Below are 15860 nucleotides of genomic sequence, written 5' to 3'. Positions count from 1 at the left end.
ACGAAAGAGATTAAGTCCGTGCTATTTTATTAGAAGCAAACTTCAACAGCTCATATAAGAAATACCAATAGCGAGGTCAAATTTTATGCATTCGGGTTTTGTTTTTTGTTGTGGTGCCTTTGAGTCAGTGTTGACTCCTGGCAACTGCCTGGACAAGCCCCTGCAGTTTTCTTGGTAAGTTTTTTTGGAAATGGTTTGCCCTGGCCTCCTTCCTAGGGCTGAGAGAAAGTGACTGGCCCAAGGTCACCCAGCTGGCTTGGTGCCTAGGTGGGACTAGAACTCACAGTCTCCTAGTCTCTAGCCTGGTGCCTTCACCACTACACCAAACTAAGTAATTATACTATACAATTAAAACGAATATTGGACACTATCTAAAGAACCAATATTGAATGTAAAAAAAGCACCTAAAGCAAAGTCACATTCTAACAATTCAAACATGCACTGAAGCAAAAACCCAAGCTGTAATATTCCTGCCATTTCTCTTAGCAGGAATTCACCAAGAAGCTGCTGCCTAAGCACACTTAATAGAAAACTCTACAAAGCCACATCATTGTACAGCCCACTTAATTAAACATTTCCATAAACATAATGCGTGATAGCTAACTTTGGAGTCCAATAGTTTACTTAAATGTTTTGCTTTCTTACATCACTCTTCAGAACAATTTGGAAAGAGATCAAGAGGACATCTAAAAGTTACCTGGATACATGCTGAGGGTTCATTTGTCCAAATCGAGTAGCCACCAACTAAATATATTCTACCATTGTGCACAGCCACTCCAGATTCATTCTGGCCTGATGTGGAAAAATAAATAAACCATGAATTTCTGTTAACTTATTGAAAGTCAGAATGCCCTTCCTGCACAATGCCACACGCTGTTGCTGTGCCGGTACGTTTCCAAGTCAGTCAGTTAATTTTAACTTACATGCATAAGAGGATTATAGATTTCTCTACAAATGCTATATATATTTGTCCCAACAGTTAATTTTTTTAAAATTTCTTGTGACTGGAATGTTGCATGTTACTGCACCTGTAATGCACATAAAGTGCAAGGCACTGTACTGATTGTGAAGACAGAGCTCACTTTTAGAGGAGGAGGAGGAACAAAGTTCCAAGCCAAGTTCAACTGGTGGCTTCACGGACACAGACTGTAAATTTCATAGGAGCAATCTGGAAACGCTTTGCCATTGCCACCTTATTGGATGTCTTCAGCTTCACAGTCTAGCCAACAGCCCTGATATCTCCTGCTGATCTTTCGTCCAAACAGTAGCCAGGTCTAGCCTTGCTTAACTTTTTGACATCAGCCAAAGATGTGGGGTTTTTTGGTTTGTTTTCTTTTTAATATACTTCTCCAGTTAAAAATAGGAATTCTCTTGCAGCTTTGACACATTCTGTGAAGAACACTTGCCTGTCAACATGCTAAAACTACACCGCGTCCACTGATCGGCATCTATGCTGTAGGAGTCTATGTGGCGGACAAGAATTCTGTCATTGTTGTAATCGAGATCATTGCCACCTAAAACATATAGTTTCCTTTGAACAGCAGCCATGGAATGGTAGACTCTCCTCTGTAGCATGGGGCTACGACTAAGCCATTTATTCTACAAAAGCAGACAAAAGAAAACTTTAATTTCTACACACAATTAACATTTTAGGATTTGATTTCTCATTCACCAGGGCTGAAACACACTTGCAACACCTGCTATCCAAATGCATACTCCATAGAACTGCATCTTTTTTTAAAAGAAAAGAAAAAATACCTTTTTGTTTGTAGCATAATCACTGAAAAATGCAAATTTAATGAAATTCCGTCCTAGGCAAAAAGACCAATTTTCTATTATTTCATAACATATTTTACCATTTTGATGAGTAGCAATATTTAAAGCCAGTGTGGAAACTATTTTGAGCTGTTTGAAAAACTCTGAATGGCGAGTGTCAAAGAGTAGAAGTCAGAAAACAATTGTTCTATGTAGCCCCCCCACCACCCCCAATGTATAGCTATCCATTATACTGTGTAGTATTTGATTGGGAGAAATTAATATTTGCATTTACAGTCCATTCCCTTGACACAGGACTATAGACACCATCTGCTTTGCAAAGCCTGCCTGCATCCCCTGATTATATCTTAGCTTCCTCCACAGCAGTGACTGCCAGGTAAGCCGCCAAGCACTGCAAAGGCAAAGAAGCAGGGGGGCCTGGTGGGGTCATTCCTAATAAGTCAGTGTGTGAATACTAATCAGCAGTGGAGAAGCAGAGGTCACCCCAGCCTGCCTGTTGGCAGGTAGCGATGTGCTCAGTGGCAGATGGTAGACATTATCAGCACTCCACAAAGGCCTTGCGCAGAAACAGGCACAAGCACCCAATGATAGAGTTATTGAGATTCTGTGCAAGACGCACGCAGATGTGAGGGGCTTCCAGTGCCCACCATGCAATATGCCAGCAGAATTTTTAAAAAGTACGTATGTGTGTAAAACCATGAAGCATCCCTCACTGTAAGAATGCTAGCCCAGGCTCGCTGCCTTTTCATTGTTCGTGCAGCGTGTGGGGCTGGGTTTGGGAGCAGTCCAAGTGTGGTACCCCATGGGAGAGCAGGGCTTTAGAACCTCAAGGGCAGGCCAAAAAAAAAAAAAAAAAGACAACACATGAAAAAGGGGACCATTTGACATTTGAAGGTTTAAACAGAGATAGCCTTTATTCAAAGCAGGGGCAACATTTGCCACGTGAGCAACCCTTTGCATACAAAGTAAGCATTCTGACTCTACCCATCCAACTGAGGCAACCGGGCTCAGTTCTGCAGGTAGAAATGCTTACTCTAGTATGACAGAGCAGAGCACGGCTTCTGCAATTCTTTCCAACACCTTCACCACTGGTCTCTCTAGGAAGGGTCTGTATTTTCTTCTAAGTACCAAAGTAACACACTGCATCCGTGTATGTCTGCTCTTCCCATGTGTCGCATTTGTGTGTGTTCTTAAGTGGATTGGGAAGCAAGGGGTGGGCTGTGTAGTCCTTGCTCTGGGTCACATGACCAAGAGAGAATGGAGGAGTCACCAACACACCAGTGTGCTGCCAAACCACCTTTTCTACTGGAGAAACCTTTTAGTATCTTTTTTTTTAATTACCTGCAGCCCAGTCAGATCTGAGTATTTTTTGTTATTGGTTTGTCCCACCACACCACATTTCGTCCCATTTTGTTCAGTTTTTAGAGAATAATCCTGATGACAGATAGTATACTAAGCTTCTTTACATAACTTCGTAGAATAAAAATGGAATCGTGCAGCTCAATGGGGTGCCAGAACTCAAGTCACTTTTAGGTATTCACAAATAACAGTCTACCAAACAGTGATAGGAATCAAGAAGGCTCCACATTTGGTGTTCTAGAATTATTATTACAGAGCAGATGTCTGCTGCTTATTTTATTTTCCACCTCTCCTTTCAATATTTGGGAGGCATTTACCTCATCATGTTGTTTTTACCCACCCATTCCAATCATGTGGAACAGAAACATGGAAGCGCACATTGCAAAGATAGGTCAATATAAATCTTTTGTCAATATATACAAAAAAAAAAATCCTGCCTGCCTATCTACCTCCTCTACTTTTCTAACTTGCCTTTCTTCCAGGGTAACATTTCTCAGCTGAGAAACATTGATCAGCCAGGCAAACCCAAATAGCTTGCAACTGACTTGGGAATATGAACCTAGATCTAAAAGGAGAGGAGGAGACTGACCTACACAACTGCCTTTACCCTACAAGGGTCAGAGTAATCTGGAAATCTTTTTACACCAGTTTCAGAAATATAACTGAACAATTAAGAAACTGACTGCTATCACTGAAATTAAAAATATATATATTTCAAAGCACAAGTTTAAGTGAACTTACCTCTTGATCGTAGCTGCTGTGCAGGGAATTAGTTTATCTTCTAAAAAATGTTTTGGCTGCTTATTATTGGGTATCTTTGAATTACAGTATGTACACATAAAATAGTGTGTCAGCTGCAATCATTAATTTGACCAGTTTCATCCTTAATTATTCACTGATTTATCTATTGCTTCTCTTCAAACAGATAGTTGTATCAATAAAGAACTTTAGCTAAGATTCAATCTCAGGAATTCCACATATAAAATCCAAAGAAGCTGAGAAGGGCAAAGCCTATAAAGGATGCTAATCTCAGCAGAAACCCTTATATTTACAACTATCAATTTAGAAAAATAAAACTCAAGAACATGATCCTTTCAGCAAACAAAGGTAGACAGCACCTGGCTACAGAGGGATTCTGCACAGTTAAATAACCTATCTTCCCCATCACCTTAAAGCACATGGAATATGGGGACAGTGCGTGGGATGGAAAAGCTGTATGTCTTTTTGCATTCAGGCTCTCACATACATTCACACAAACTATGGTGCAGAAATTATTAGAGAAGCAGAGGTTGACTAACACATTGTATATAAACTTACTTGGGTTGGATCATACACCATTAGCCTGTTCTGATACTGCGCCGTGTTTGTTACTCCTCCTGTAACAAACGTTTATAGTGTTACACAAATATTAAACCCAGTTGGGAAGGCTTCCTGGCAAATTATTTACTATCAGTAAACATGCTATTGTAGAAAAGAATATTGCTGAGTTCAGCAGTATTTCCAGCCTAATTATTCTTCTAGTTATAGGTTAATAATATACCAATCCTAATTTGATTGGATCAAATCACTGCCTGGTAAACAAGTCACACATTTTAAAACCAAAATATATGGTTACCCAATGCATTTTGTGTGGTGGGGAAGGGATGTCTGTGTTGCATATGCTAAGGAAGGACCTCTTGTACAAGCCAACTCATAAAAACTTTCAAGACTTTTTTCCTAATGCATAATGGTACAGAAATCTTCAGGATTAAAAGATTTATTACATGTACCATATACACTTGTGGATAAGCCAAGAATTTTAGGTGCCAAAATGCAGCAAAAAAACTGGGTTTGGCTTATCCACGAGTATATATGCTAGGTTTTCCCTCAGATTTTTTAAAATACCTATATATCCTCTATATATTCACAGATAAGCCTATCCATGGATAAGCCAACCCTTGAATTTCTAACCAAAATACCATGAAAAATGCGCCTCCCACAGATAAGCCAGAAAATTAAAACATATGAAAATTTCATGGATCAGCTTATCCATGGGTGACACATTTTTCATGGTATTTTGGTTAAAAATGCAAGGGTTGGCTTATACATGGATGGGCTTATCCACGAGTATATACGGTAATATTAACATATATCAACTATAAACTGATCGGTAAATCCCTATCAACAGCTTCTTTTCCACTACTGACTGTTCTCTGATGCCGCAGAATGTTAATGAGTACATTGTTAAAAGAAAAGATTCCATTCCAGACTGTTGACAAGCTAGGTTATTTTAAGAGAGCCACAGCTTTTTATGTATTATCTCCCACATCAGTCACAAATATGTATTACTATATCTGAAAACTAGTTCAATTTGGAGTTAGAAACATACCACATTTCAAACAATGGGATGCACCGGAACATGGTTAAAGTCTATGTCAAAACTCCAAGCAAGAAAATGGAAAGAGGGGGAAAAAAACTCATTAAGGCGAAGTCAACCAAGATCAGTGAAAGGCTTTGGACTTTTAATAATGGAACATGTTTAATAATGAAACAGAGATGATTCTTAGTAAACCTGAGGATGTGGGGAGGAGATTAAACTGGGTAGAACTGTTGTGCAAGTTGGGGCATTCCTGTCTGCTGTTCCAGCAGGAGCCATGAGCTCAAGAGAACTCCCAGATGGCACACTAGCTCCTTCAGGAAAGTGCCATCCCATCTAGAGCAACAGATGGAACATCTTGGTACCAGCAAGTCCACCTTGCTGGAATTCAGCTACAATCAATTTCACCTCATCCAGTCTCTCACAGACTTCAAATACTGGTCAAGACTTATACTGTATTGCCTATTTGGCTTTGGTTAGAGATCTAAAGCTAATACCATCAGCGTATTAATGATACCTGACCCCAAACTGACAGATGATCTCTCCTGGCAGTTTCATGTAAATGTTAAACAAAATGGGGGGGGGGGGGGGAGAGAGAACTAAGCTTTGGAGCATCCCACACAGAAGTGCCCAAGGATTCAAGTTTTCTTCATCCAACAATACTGTTTGGAATCACCTACTTAGGAAAGAATGCAACAGCTTCAAAACAGTGCAGGAGCACACCATCTCCTTCCAAATCTCACTGCAGGAGTGACCAATGCAGTTTCCATTTCATTGCTAGGCCTGAAACCTTCTGTAGTTGAAACTAAGCATCATCTGAATAAATTTACCAAGAAACTGTAGATCTAAAATGGCTAGATCAAGGAATCGATATCTAAAAAGTGGACACAGTACTGCCTATTTAAAAACATGTGGTAGGAATCCCTCCACCAAAAATCCCTCTACCACCTCCTGAACACATCAAATCATGCCCTTTCTGGTGGCACAAATCATCCATAAAGGGCAAGGATCTAATTTGTAAGTGGCTGAGCTCATCCCATAGATGATCCTGTTGATTTTCCTCAAGTATTAAGGGCTCAAAAGAATCTCACAAGACCTCTGTCACCTCATAATATTTGGCCAATGCAGAATCCAGTACAGAATGAATATGAGCAATTTTGTCCTCAAAGTCCTTACAAATTGCTTACAAAGGCCAGAAAGAGGATCTTCTGATGTCCCAAACACAAAAGGGAGCAAATAATCTCTCAGACTTTTTTTCAGAATTCTGTCAAACATTTTCTCAGGCAAGTTTAACAAACCAATACCTCTATAATTTATATATTTCACTCGTTACCTTTCCCCTTGTATGAGAGAGCAGTAACAGTTGTCATTCTATCATCAGTCATGAGTACAGTTTAAAAAGTTGCATAGCCAATCAGAAAATAAACCATATATGCATTTTAACATTTCTCCCTCAACGCCTGCAGTCTTACTGTTTTTTCAACATTCTCAAAGCATATGTGACTTCCTTATCATCAATCATTTTTTCCCTTGGACACTAACATTTATAGCATTATTTCACTTTCATTCCTTTACAAATCTCTAAAATCCTCTTCTGGCATTCCCTCAGTTCAATTTCATCTCAAATAATGTTATTATTTTTATTTTTAATTTAATTCACTCTGCTAGAGGCTCACTGTTTAGTCCTTTTCATCCAGTTCCAAAACATGTTTTTAAATTATTTCCATCAAAGCTGCTTTGTATACTCCCTGCCTCTTTTAATCTTTGCAGCTTTTTGTTGTTGTTGTTGTTGTTGTTCATCTTTTTCTTTTGTCCTCACTTTTGTAGCAAACATTCTCTTATAGGTATTATCCACAGTTTACTTCACTTCATCATTCCACTAAGCATCCTTTCTCATGCTTCTCATTAGCATAACTACAGATACTTCTATGGCATTCGGTAACATAATTCTCTTCACTCTGTTCAAAGCCACTTCCACATCTTCTTCTCTTACAACCATTTTTCATTCATTCTACTGAGAGATTAATCTATTTTCTAATACTTTCTCAGACAAGTCTTATACTTTGTGAGTTGTACTTTCATTGTAATTTGTTTCATTTCTCATCACCCCCTATCCATTACTGATTCTGTGTCTTACATTATGAAGAATTAATCAGTTATGCTTTTAAGATTGATATTCATTGTTTAGTTTGAACTACATATTAAAAATAAATCTTCTAAGCAAATATTCCCCAGTAACCATTCTGATTCACCTTCACCTTGGGTCTCTGAATGGCCCCATCTTGTTTTCTCTACTCTCATCTCATTAGCACCCATCAATTCATCTCACCTAATGGAATATCTTTTTCCCCAAGATCACATTCATTCAAAATGCTGTGCATTTTTTCTCAAAATTTACTCTATTTTTCATTAACATCATTCACCGAAGTATAACATGAGGCTACAATACTACCAGCCTATGAATGTCTAATTTCAAATATACAATAATCTAAACAAACCAATTCAGTTTCTGTCTGGCATACATTTATCCCTTTCATCCACAATTAAATCTACAGCTGCACTTCTATACTTGTATTTCATCAACTCTGCTCCATAACATTAGACCAATTTCATTCAGCTTTACTACATCTCTCCCATTTCTCTTAGTTTCACAAACATACAACATACCTTTTTTTTAAAAAAATCATTCATTAATTTGTGCTCTTTACTATTTACTCCTATATTCAAAGTTGCTACCTTCCGTTTGCCATTGGGGTCACCAAATGGGCCACAGAAACTCACCTTGACTGTCCATCAAGACTTTGGTCAACTGAGGCTTTCACATAACATTTTTGGTAAAAAAGAAGGAACAAATAGACTAGGTTAGTAGCCCAAGTCATACTAGCATCATATTCAATATTCCTTGACTATAGTAAAGACAGTATCACTTAATTCTGGCACATTTTGGCCACTGTGCCACAAACATAATCAAAACATAGTTTTACTTCAAGTATGATCAAGCTGTACTATGTAAGGGCATTTAGAGAGTATCTTGCAAACCAATATATTGTTGCCTTTATTTCACCAACTTCATACACGCATACAGTCATACATGTACTGTACTGGCATTCAGGATATATCAGGACTATAACCTGATAAATTCTTAGTCAGCATGGCCATTAGCCACACAGGTTGGGAATTCTAGGAATTTGTGTCCCAGCATATGCAGGGCATACTGTATATACAGGTAATCCTCACTTAATGACCACAATTGGGACTGGAATTTAGGTTGCTAAGTGATGTGGTTGTTAAGCAAATCATCACATGACTGGACCTGATTTTACCACCTTTTTTGTGGCAGTTGTTAAGCGAATCACGTGCTCCCCATTGATTTTGCTTGCCAGAAGCCAGCTGGAAAGGTTGCAAATGGCAATCATGTGACCCCAGGATGCTGCAATCGTCTTAAGTGCGAACTGGTTGCCAAGCATCCGGATTGCAATCACATGAGCACAGGGGCACTTCTATAATCGTAACTTCAAGCACCAGTCATAAGTCACTTTTTTGCACCACTGTAACTTTGAACGATTGCTAAATGAACAGTCGTTAAGCGAGGACTGCCTATATATTCAATATAAAGATGGTTAAAAGATTAGCAAGCACACTGAGGTTATAGGCAGGACAGAAATTACTGCTGTTGGTTGAAACAGAGATACTGGGGGAGAAAGTAGGCACAGGGTCAGAAAAGCTGGAAGACAAGTAATGCCATAGAACATGAGCAAGGAGTACAAAGTATTTTAAACTAAGATTAAAAATTGGGCTCTACATTTTTTTTAAACAAGCTCTTCCAAGAATGAAAATTATGCAAATCCCAGTTGTGCTTTTGCAAGAAACATAATTGTTGGACTGGGTGCAGTTAAGATATTTGCTTGAGAGTATATGGTGTACATTTATTTATAATTGGAACACTCTTCTTCTGCAGGTTTAGTTTTTCATATATACATGCCTGCCTAAAACTGATACTTATTTAGCATCCTTTTTTAAAAAATCTAGCAAAATGAGATGCTATGGATTTGCATACAGATTTGACTACAGAAAATAGGAGTGAAATGAATAGCACTCTCTATACGTTTTAATCCCCCGCCCATTAGATCAAATACCCTTGCCTGCAGCAGAATCCCTGGCTTTGAAAGTCATCAAGCTGATTTGTCTGCTCGCAGGCTAGGCTGCCACATGCTGCTACATTGCCCCCTGCAATCACTGCATTTGCAGAGAGACATTCCATGCCTTCCCTGCCAACAAGTATATTTAATAGATTGGTAGTCTTGCTCTCTGCTGCTTCTGCTCCTTCCGTCTCCCTCCACCCTCTCCCTAGGAGGATAATATGCATCTTAACAGCTTTCTATAGATTTGTCCGACATTAATGTTACAATTTCCTATCAGCATCCATTTTCAACACTTAAGTTTATCCTAAGTGCTATAGCAAAAGTTTATTTTTAAAAAAATGTCCCATTTTTTAAAAATGGAAAATTCAATTTCTCCCATTCATATTTAACAAGCCCATAATGACCTTTTGGGTGGCCACTTGCAGAATATTACAGGCAACAGAGAATAAAAATAAAATCTTTCCAGAAGGAAAGAAGGAAAGAAAATGATAACAATATCAGTAGTAAACAGAAAATGTATAAATTGAATCAGAAAAAGAGGTATCTTCCCATTGTTAGATGGGACAATAAAAAAGCAATTGGTTTAATTTCTCCATGCAACTTTCTGGAAGGAAGGAAGGGAATGATAATGCTGTGAGATTGTATCAGGATGTATTTAAAAATAAACTCTAAAATAATAATCACGTGACCTGCAAATAGTTTATTAAGTCTCCAAACACCATAACAGAAAAATGTATCAGAATATAATTGTAAACTGAATCTTCTACAGCAAGGTATGCAACTTTCTTGTAACTAAGGGTGGCATTATTATTATTATTACCTCCAAACTCGGTAGGGGATGTGGCAAATAATGCCATGACATCACCAGAATGAACAATTTCAAATTAAAGGCCCTTTCGGAAGGGCTGAAGTTTTGTACAGGCTTTGTGAAATAGGTGCCTTAAGCCATTTTAGCCCTTACATTTGTCCATAAATAGGAGATCCAGTGGTTAAGGTGTTGGACTAGAAGTGGAAAGACCTGGATTGTCCTTAGCCTTTGAGTCAGTCAGTCTCTTTAAGGTCAATCTACCTTGGTGGTCGTGGGAACAAAATGGAGATCTCTGTGTAAGCTGCCTTGAGTACTTAGAAGAAAATGGGATATAAACCTAATAATCAGCATGAATTGTGGAAGAGGGTAAGGTCATGGAATTAAATGGATGCCTTACCTCATGGTTTGATGCCCATTTCACACCTTCAAGCCTCCCAAGAAGTCAAAAAGCTTTGGTTCCACCTAACCTAAAGTGGCTCTGAGGATTACAAAAAGATGTTGGGGAACCCTGGTTTATACATCTATGTTCCAGAATATTAGCTATGGTCTAATTTTGTACCATCTCCAAAAATGATAAGCATTGCTCCTACCACTTCATCCAAATCATTAAGAAAAAAAGTTGAAGAGCACCATGTAGTACATCTGACACTTTCCTGACATTTGATGAGAAAATACTGATGAGCTCTCATTGAGTTCAGTTTTCAAGTCAGCAATAGATTCACCAAACAGGCATGCCATCCAGCCCATACTTAACTACCTTGTTTTGCTGAAATTAAGTTACAGTATATATTATATGCTTCACATGCCTATAATCTCCCATAAGGAAGCTACCCAATCAAAAAATGAACTAAAACTTGTTCTTAATAAATACATACTGACTTCAGTTAAGTACTACATTGAAAAACAATCTCTAAACATCTAGAAAACAATTACTCTGGAACCTTCCTAATTGATATCAAACTGCTCTGTAGCTCTCCAGATTCTCCTTTTTTCCGCTTTATGAAGTTCAAAGGTGGCTAGAGATTCAGTCAAACTATCAACAAGTTCCTTTAGCATCCAAGAATTTAATCTTCTTGGGAGACTGGCTATGTCTTCTCTTTCAATTTCAGAAAATTGTTTTTAATGGTAAAGAAAAAGATATAAACATATTATGAATAATTAAATACAAGGTGCATATGGGGCCCAAACTGCATATTATTTGAAACCCCCATAATCCCTTTCAGATGGTAAGGGATCCCATTTTCCCTTTTCTTTGTGAGTATTGGCAAAGTAGGAGATTCCATGTGGGAATAAGGAGGTCAGTCTTGCCCTAGAAATGAGCAATCATCTGAAGCAGAAGTGGATAGCTGCAAAGTACTATGTGTCAGTCCTATTTCTCCAGATTTCACTGAAAAAATTCTCTATGGCTCAAATGAGGTACATGATACCTTAGAACCTGCTTGGCAAACTGCTCTCTAGATGTGTCACAGTCCATAATTTTCTGCTTGCAGCCAGGATAGTGGGAAAGGATCAGGAAGTTTCAATGCTGACGCACTGTTTTTATTCTTCGCTATTCAAAAAGGGAGATAATAATATTTTGTATTGGATTTATTTATTAGCTTTATATTTCACCTGTTATTCAAGAGCTCACAATGGCATCTATAGCTGTCCCTCCTCCTCCTATATTCCCTAGGACACAATCCTTGAGGTAGGGTGGGATAAAAAAGAGTGACTGGCTCACATTCATCCAGTGAGTTTTCATGGCTAAAGCTGTGTGTCTCCCTGATTCTAGTCCCATTATATCTTAACCACTATACCAAGTAGCTTTTTAATTAAGCTGTATTAAAAAAAATTTAAAAACTAAAGAGATAAAGGTTTCTCTTCTACTTTAAGTGACCCCCAGTGAAAATAATGGAGAAAATAGTCTTATAGCACTGCCAAAACCACAGATGGTGTATTATTGAAAATAATCTCCCACAGAATGGTACAAAGGAAGAGTAACATTATACAGCAGACCATGTGATGGTTTTCCGGTTTGCTCTTGTCCAGAAGTACTGGACTAGGAGGTAACATTAAAAAACAAACAAACAAAGCCAAATACCTGTACACAGCACTGACCATGCATAGAAAACTTAAAACCAGACAATAATCACAAATTTTAAGATCTTGGAAGCATTTAACGAGTGATACACATTAAAACAAAACATAGAAATCTTTTGTGTTCTATAGTTCTCTGATGAGCAATAGATATATTTAACTATATTATATATGTGACTTAGAAAAAAAAAGCATGGGTATGTACTTCTGCTCATATCCCCAATTAGGGAAACACTGATGCTCCAAGCCAATAAAAAAAATGAGAATAACTACACATTAGCAGGGCATGGAAAGTCACACTGTTTAAAGCATACTGCTGAATGCTTATTGCAGGGAAGCAATAGCTGGAGGAAATAAAGACCACTTGTGGGCTTTCTGAAGCGTCTGGTTACCCAACATGCTTTATGACAGTTAAGCAGATTCCCACAAGCAGAAAGCAGCAGCACTTCCTCTCGCTGTTGCCTCCAACAACTGGAGGAGTAAAATATTACGTAAATGTGGGAAATAAAAGCTAAAGAAAATATGATCAGAAAGGCCTGGCCTGTATAGCTTTATAACTGTGTACTGGAGGCCATTTGTGTGCCAGGAGAATCGACATATCAATTAAGAACTTAGACTACATAGGCTTACCAGTCTTCTAGATATACCACCAAGAAATTATAGACAATTATAGATATAGGCCTCTGGTTATTGCTGTTTAGAAGAGGCCTTTGCTGTTGATATAGAATGGCATAAAGTGACTATCAGTGCTTAGGAAATTCTTCAGTTCAATTATCTCAGAATGAGCTAGCTTGACATACAGTACTTGAATATGAGCCAATTTAGCCCTCTCAAGCTCCCCCTACAAAGAATACTCTTGCTTATTGGCTTACTTTTATTATTTCATTTAATCACACCTACTCTGGTCTTGTCTGCAACCTTATTTTTTCCTTAGGTTAGTGGTAGACCCTGTAGTCTTTTTTAAAGTTTGACCAACATTAAGTGTTTCCCTCTCTATTAGTGGTCCTAGACCATATTGCATTCATCAAAACAGAAATGACTGAATATTTTTTTTAAAGGTCTGGGTGGATTTCATGGCCATTTTACTTAAATACTTCACATTTTAAGCATATTGTATGGATCTCTTTGTCAGCAATCTAGGTCAAAATTTGCAGTCACCAGGCACATAACTACTGAAAGCAATGCTCACACGCTCCTGTTGTCATACTACCCTATATAAAATAATATAGTAAAATATAATAAAATACACTATATAAAAGAAAGGGACATGTTCTGTGTTTTATGTGTGATACTCTGATGAGGAACAATCTATAAATTTAATCATCACCACCACTACACAGAAAAGCTTCAATATTCTTTGAGGCTAAGAGAACATGGTTGTTCTTCATTCTTCAAATGTCCATAAGAATTCTCATTTAAATCATTCTGATCAACTAGTTTTTATGAATTACAAGGGTATCCTGTTAGTTGGTCTCTATTAAATACTTTAAAAATGTGCAATTACAGCCATTTTCAAATACTCTGAAAATAGGACACTCATCCCTAGGTTCAATATTTTTCTTCCCCATATTAGTTTAATTCATTTTCATTATCTTATTCTCATTTTTCCATTTTTTTAAAAAAAATTGGTTTCTCCCATGGCAGTAAATTCAATCGTTCTTTTGAGTTATTTACAGTCTGGTGGCATACAAGTTTAATAAATTATTATTGTTATTTGCAAATAAGCCATGATGGCCCACTCTGTGCCTGTATATTTGTGGCAGACCACTATATTCTGCTTAAGTTTCATGTCTTAAAAATGCTACTTCATCTAAGGTAAGTGTACTAAATCCAACAATTGTGTGAAAAAGAATCAGAGTGCATTTATTGGCATCAAGAGATAAGGATACATACATCTTCCTCTTAATGGACCAATACAAATATGTTTAAAATAAATTGCTGGGGACATTTCTATTTAAATTGTAATTGCTTTGTTCAGCAGGCACTGCACCTTCATTATCCCTGTCCACAATTCTCTGGTCGTACAACTCCTCTCCTTTGTGCTGAATACCTACTGCTGAACATCTATGGCTCAGACATATAATACCACTTCCCCCCACCCCTCTTTTGGCCCTGATTTGCTTTCCTAAACCTCAATCTCCAGCAAACAAAAGGAAACCTTTCCCAGACATGTGGTCCCAAACTGATGCCACTAATAGACATGTTTTGTCATGTTTTTAGTCTTCAAAGTTGTGGGTGAAACATTTTCTACCTGATATCCAAAGAAGACCATCCACAACACATCCTGCATGACAGGACAGGGACCTGTCAAAGGACTGAACAAAAGTCCACTTGTTCTTCTTAGGGCAGTATCGTTCAACAGTTGGCAAAACTTGACGCAGCTCATTTCTGCCTCCCACAGCATAGAGAAACTCATCCACAGCCCCAAGTACAAAATGCTCCCGGCAATTCTTCATTGGAGCTATTTCTGCCCAGGAATTATTGCGGGGGTCATATCTACAAGTAGTCCGTACTGCACATGTGCGGCCAGTGGCTTGTTCAACTTCACCGCCTGCCACAAAAAGGAAATCTCCCATTACAGCCACACAATGGTGGCTTCTTCCTACTGGCATGGGAGCCAGCTCACTCCAGTTTGCAATCCCTGCTATGTGAACATTCTCCTGGTCCACAGGATTGAAGTATCGGAGCTCTTTAACTCTGCAGATTTCCCGTTTTTTTCCACCAATGATGTAAAGAGTGTCTGACTGGAAGCGGGGTTTCGTCCTTCTGGTCTGCCAAATTGGTTGTGCATAAATACTTTGATGATAGACCAAAGCCTCATTGATAAGTGCTGTTGCAGTTTCACTAGTTTGGACAAGGGGGTGTGAGAGGGCAACCGTATGCAGCGTATCCACATCCATAAGCCCAAACCGAACATACTGTAGAAGTTCATCCATGTACTGATATCGGCAGTTGTGTTCTAGCCATTTCACAGCTAGCTAAAAGGGAGGAAAAACATTTTAAAAATGAACTTATCTACATTATTCACAATTCGGTGTGAGAAATACATATTTGAATTATTCAACTTATCAACAAAAAATTATACTCCCAAATTTAATCTGCTGCATATATAAAAACATCCCTTCATCTCCCCTAAAATAATGATGACTGTGTGTAGAATTAATATATGATAACAGGGCTGTCTTGTCTTAGCAAACATTCAAATAATGGGTGCCCTGCATAAACAAGAAAGGACAATGCATGACAACGTTAGAGTTTTTCCATAATGACTAACTTACATTACATGTCCCCAAATTCCTAACTTAGGTGCCCCCTGTTGACATTCACTGAGCATTATGGGGGT

At 38.1% G+C, this 15860-nt stretch overlaps 1 protein-coding gene across 4 annotated transcripts in view; it reads right to left on the bottom strand.

The window, feature by feature from the left end:
* KLHL32 (kelch like family member 32) overlaps positions 1 to 15860 on the bottom strand; it is an 85187-nt gene that overhangs the window by 2749 nt on the left and 66578 nt on the right. For 2 of the 4 annotated variants that reach the window (XM_088138673.1, XM_088138666.1), the window contains 4 exons: positions 14769 to 15495; positions 4453 to 4511; positions 1407 to 1599; positions 698 to 792 (listed from right to left, as the gene is read on the bottom strand). In XM_088138673.1, coding sequence (XP_087994799.1) covers positions 698 to 792; positions 1407 to 1599; positions 4453 to 4511; positions 14769 to 15495 — 1074 coding nt within the window. The remainder of the gene's footprint in view (positions 1 to 697; positions 793 to 1406; positions 1600 to 4452; positions 4512 to 14768; positions 15496 to 15860) is intronic. The other 2 variants (XM_088138680.1, XM_025171003.2) reach the window with 1 other exon arrangement.

This window comes from Python bivittatus, unplaced genomic scaffold (assembly GCF_059951505.1).
Source record: "Python bivittatus isolate LINGU-HERP-01145 unplaced genomic scaffold, Pbiv_v1 ctg000020_np1212, whole genome shotgun sequence".
In the NCBI taxonomy this organism is placed as follows: domain Eukaryota; kingdom Metazoa; phylum Chordata; class Lepidosauria; order Squamata; family Pythonidae; genus Python; species Python bivittatus.
Note: the sequence above shows the minus strand (reverse complement) of the source record. Positions and strands in the feature narration are given on the sequence as shown.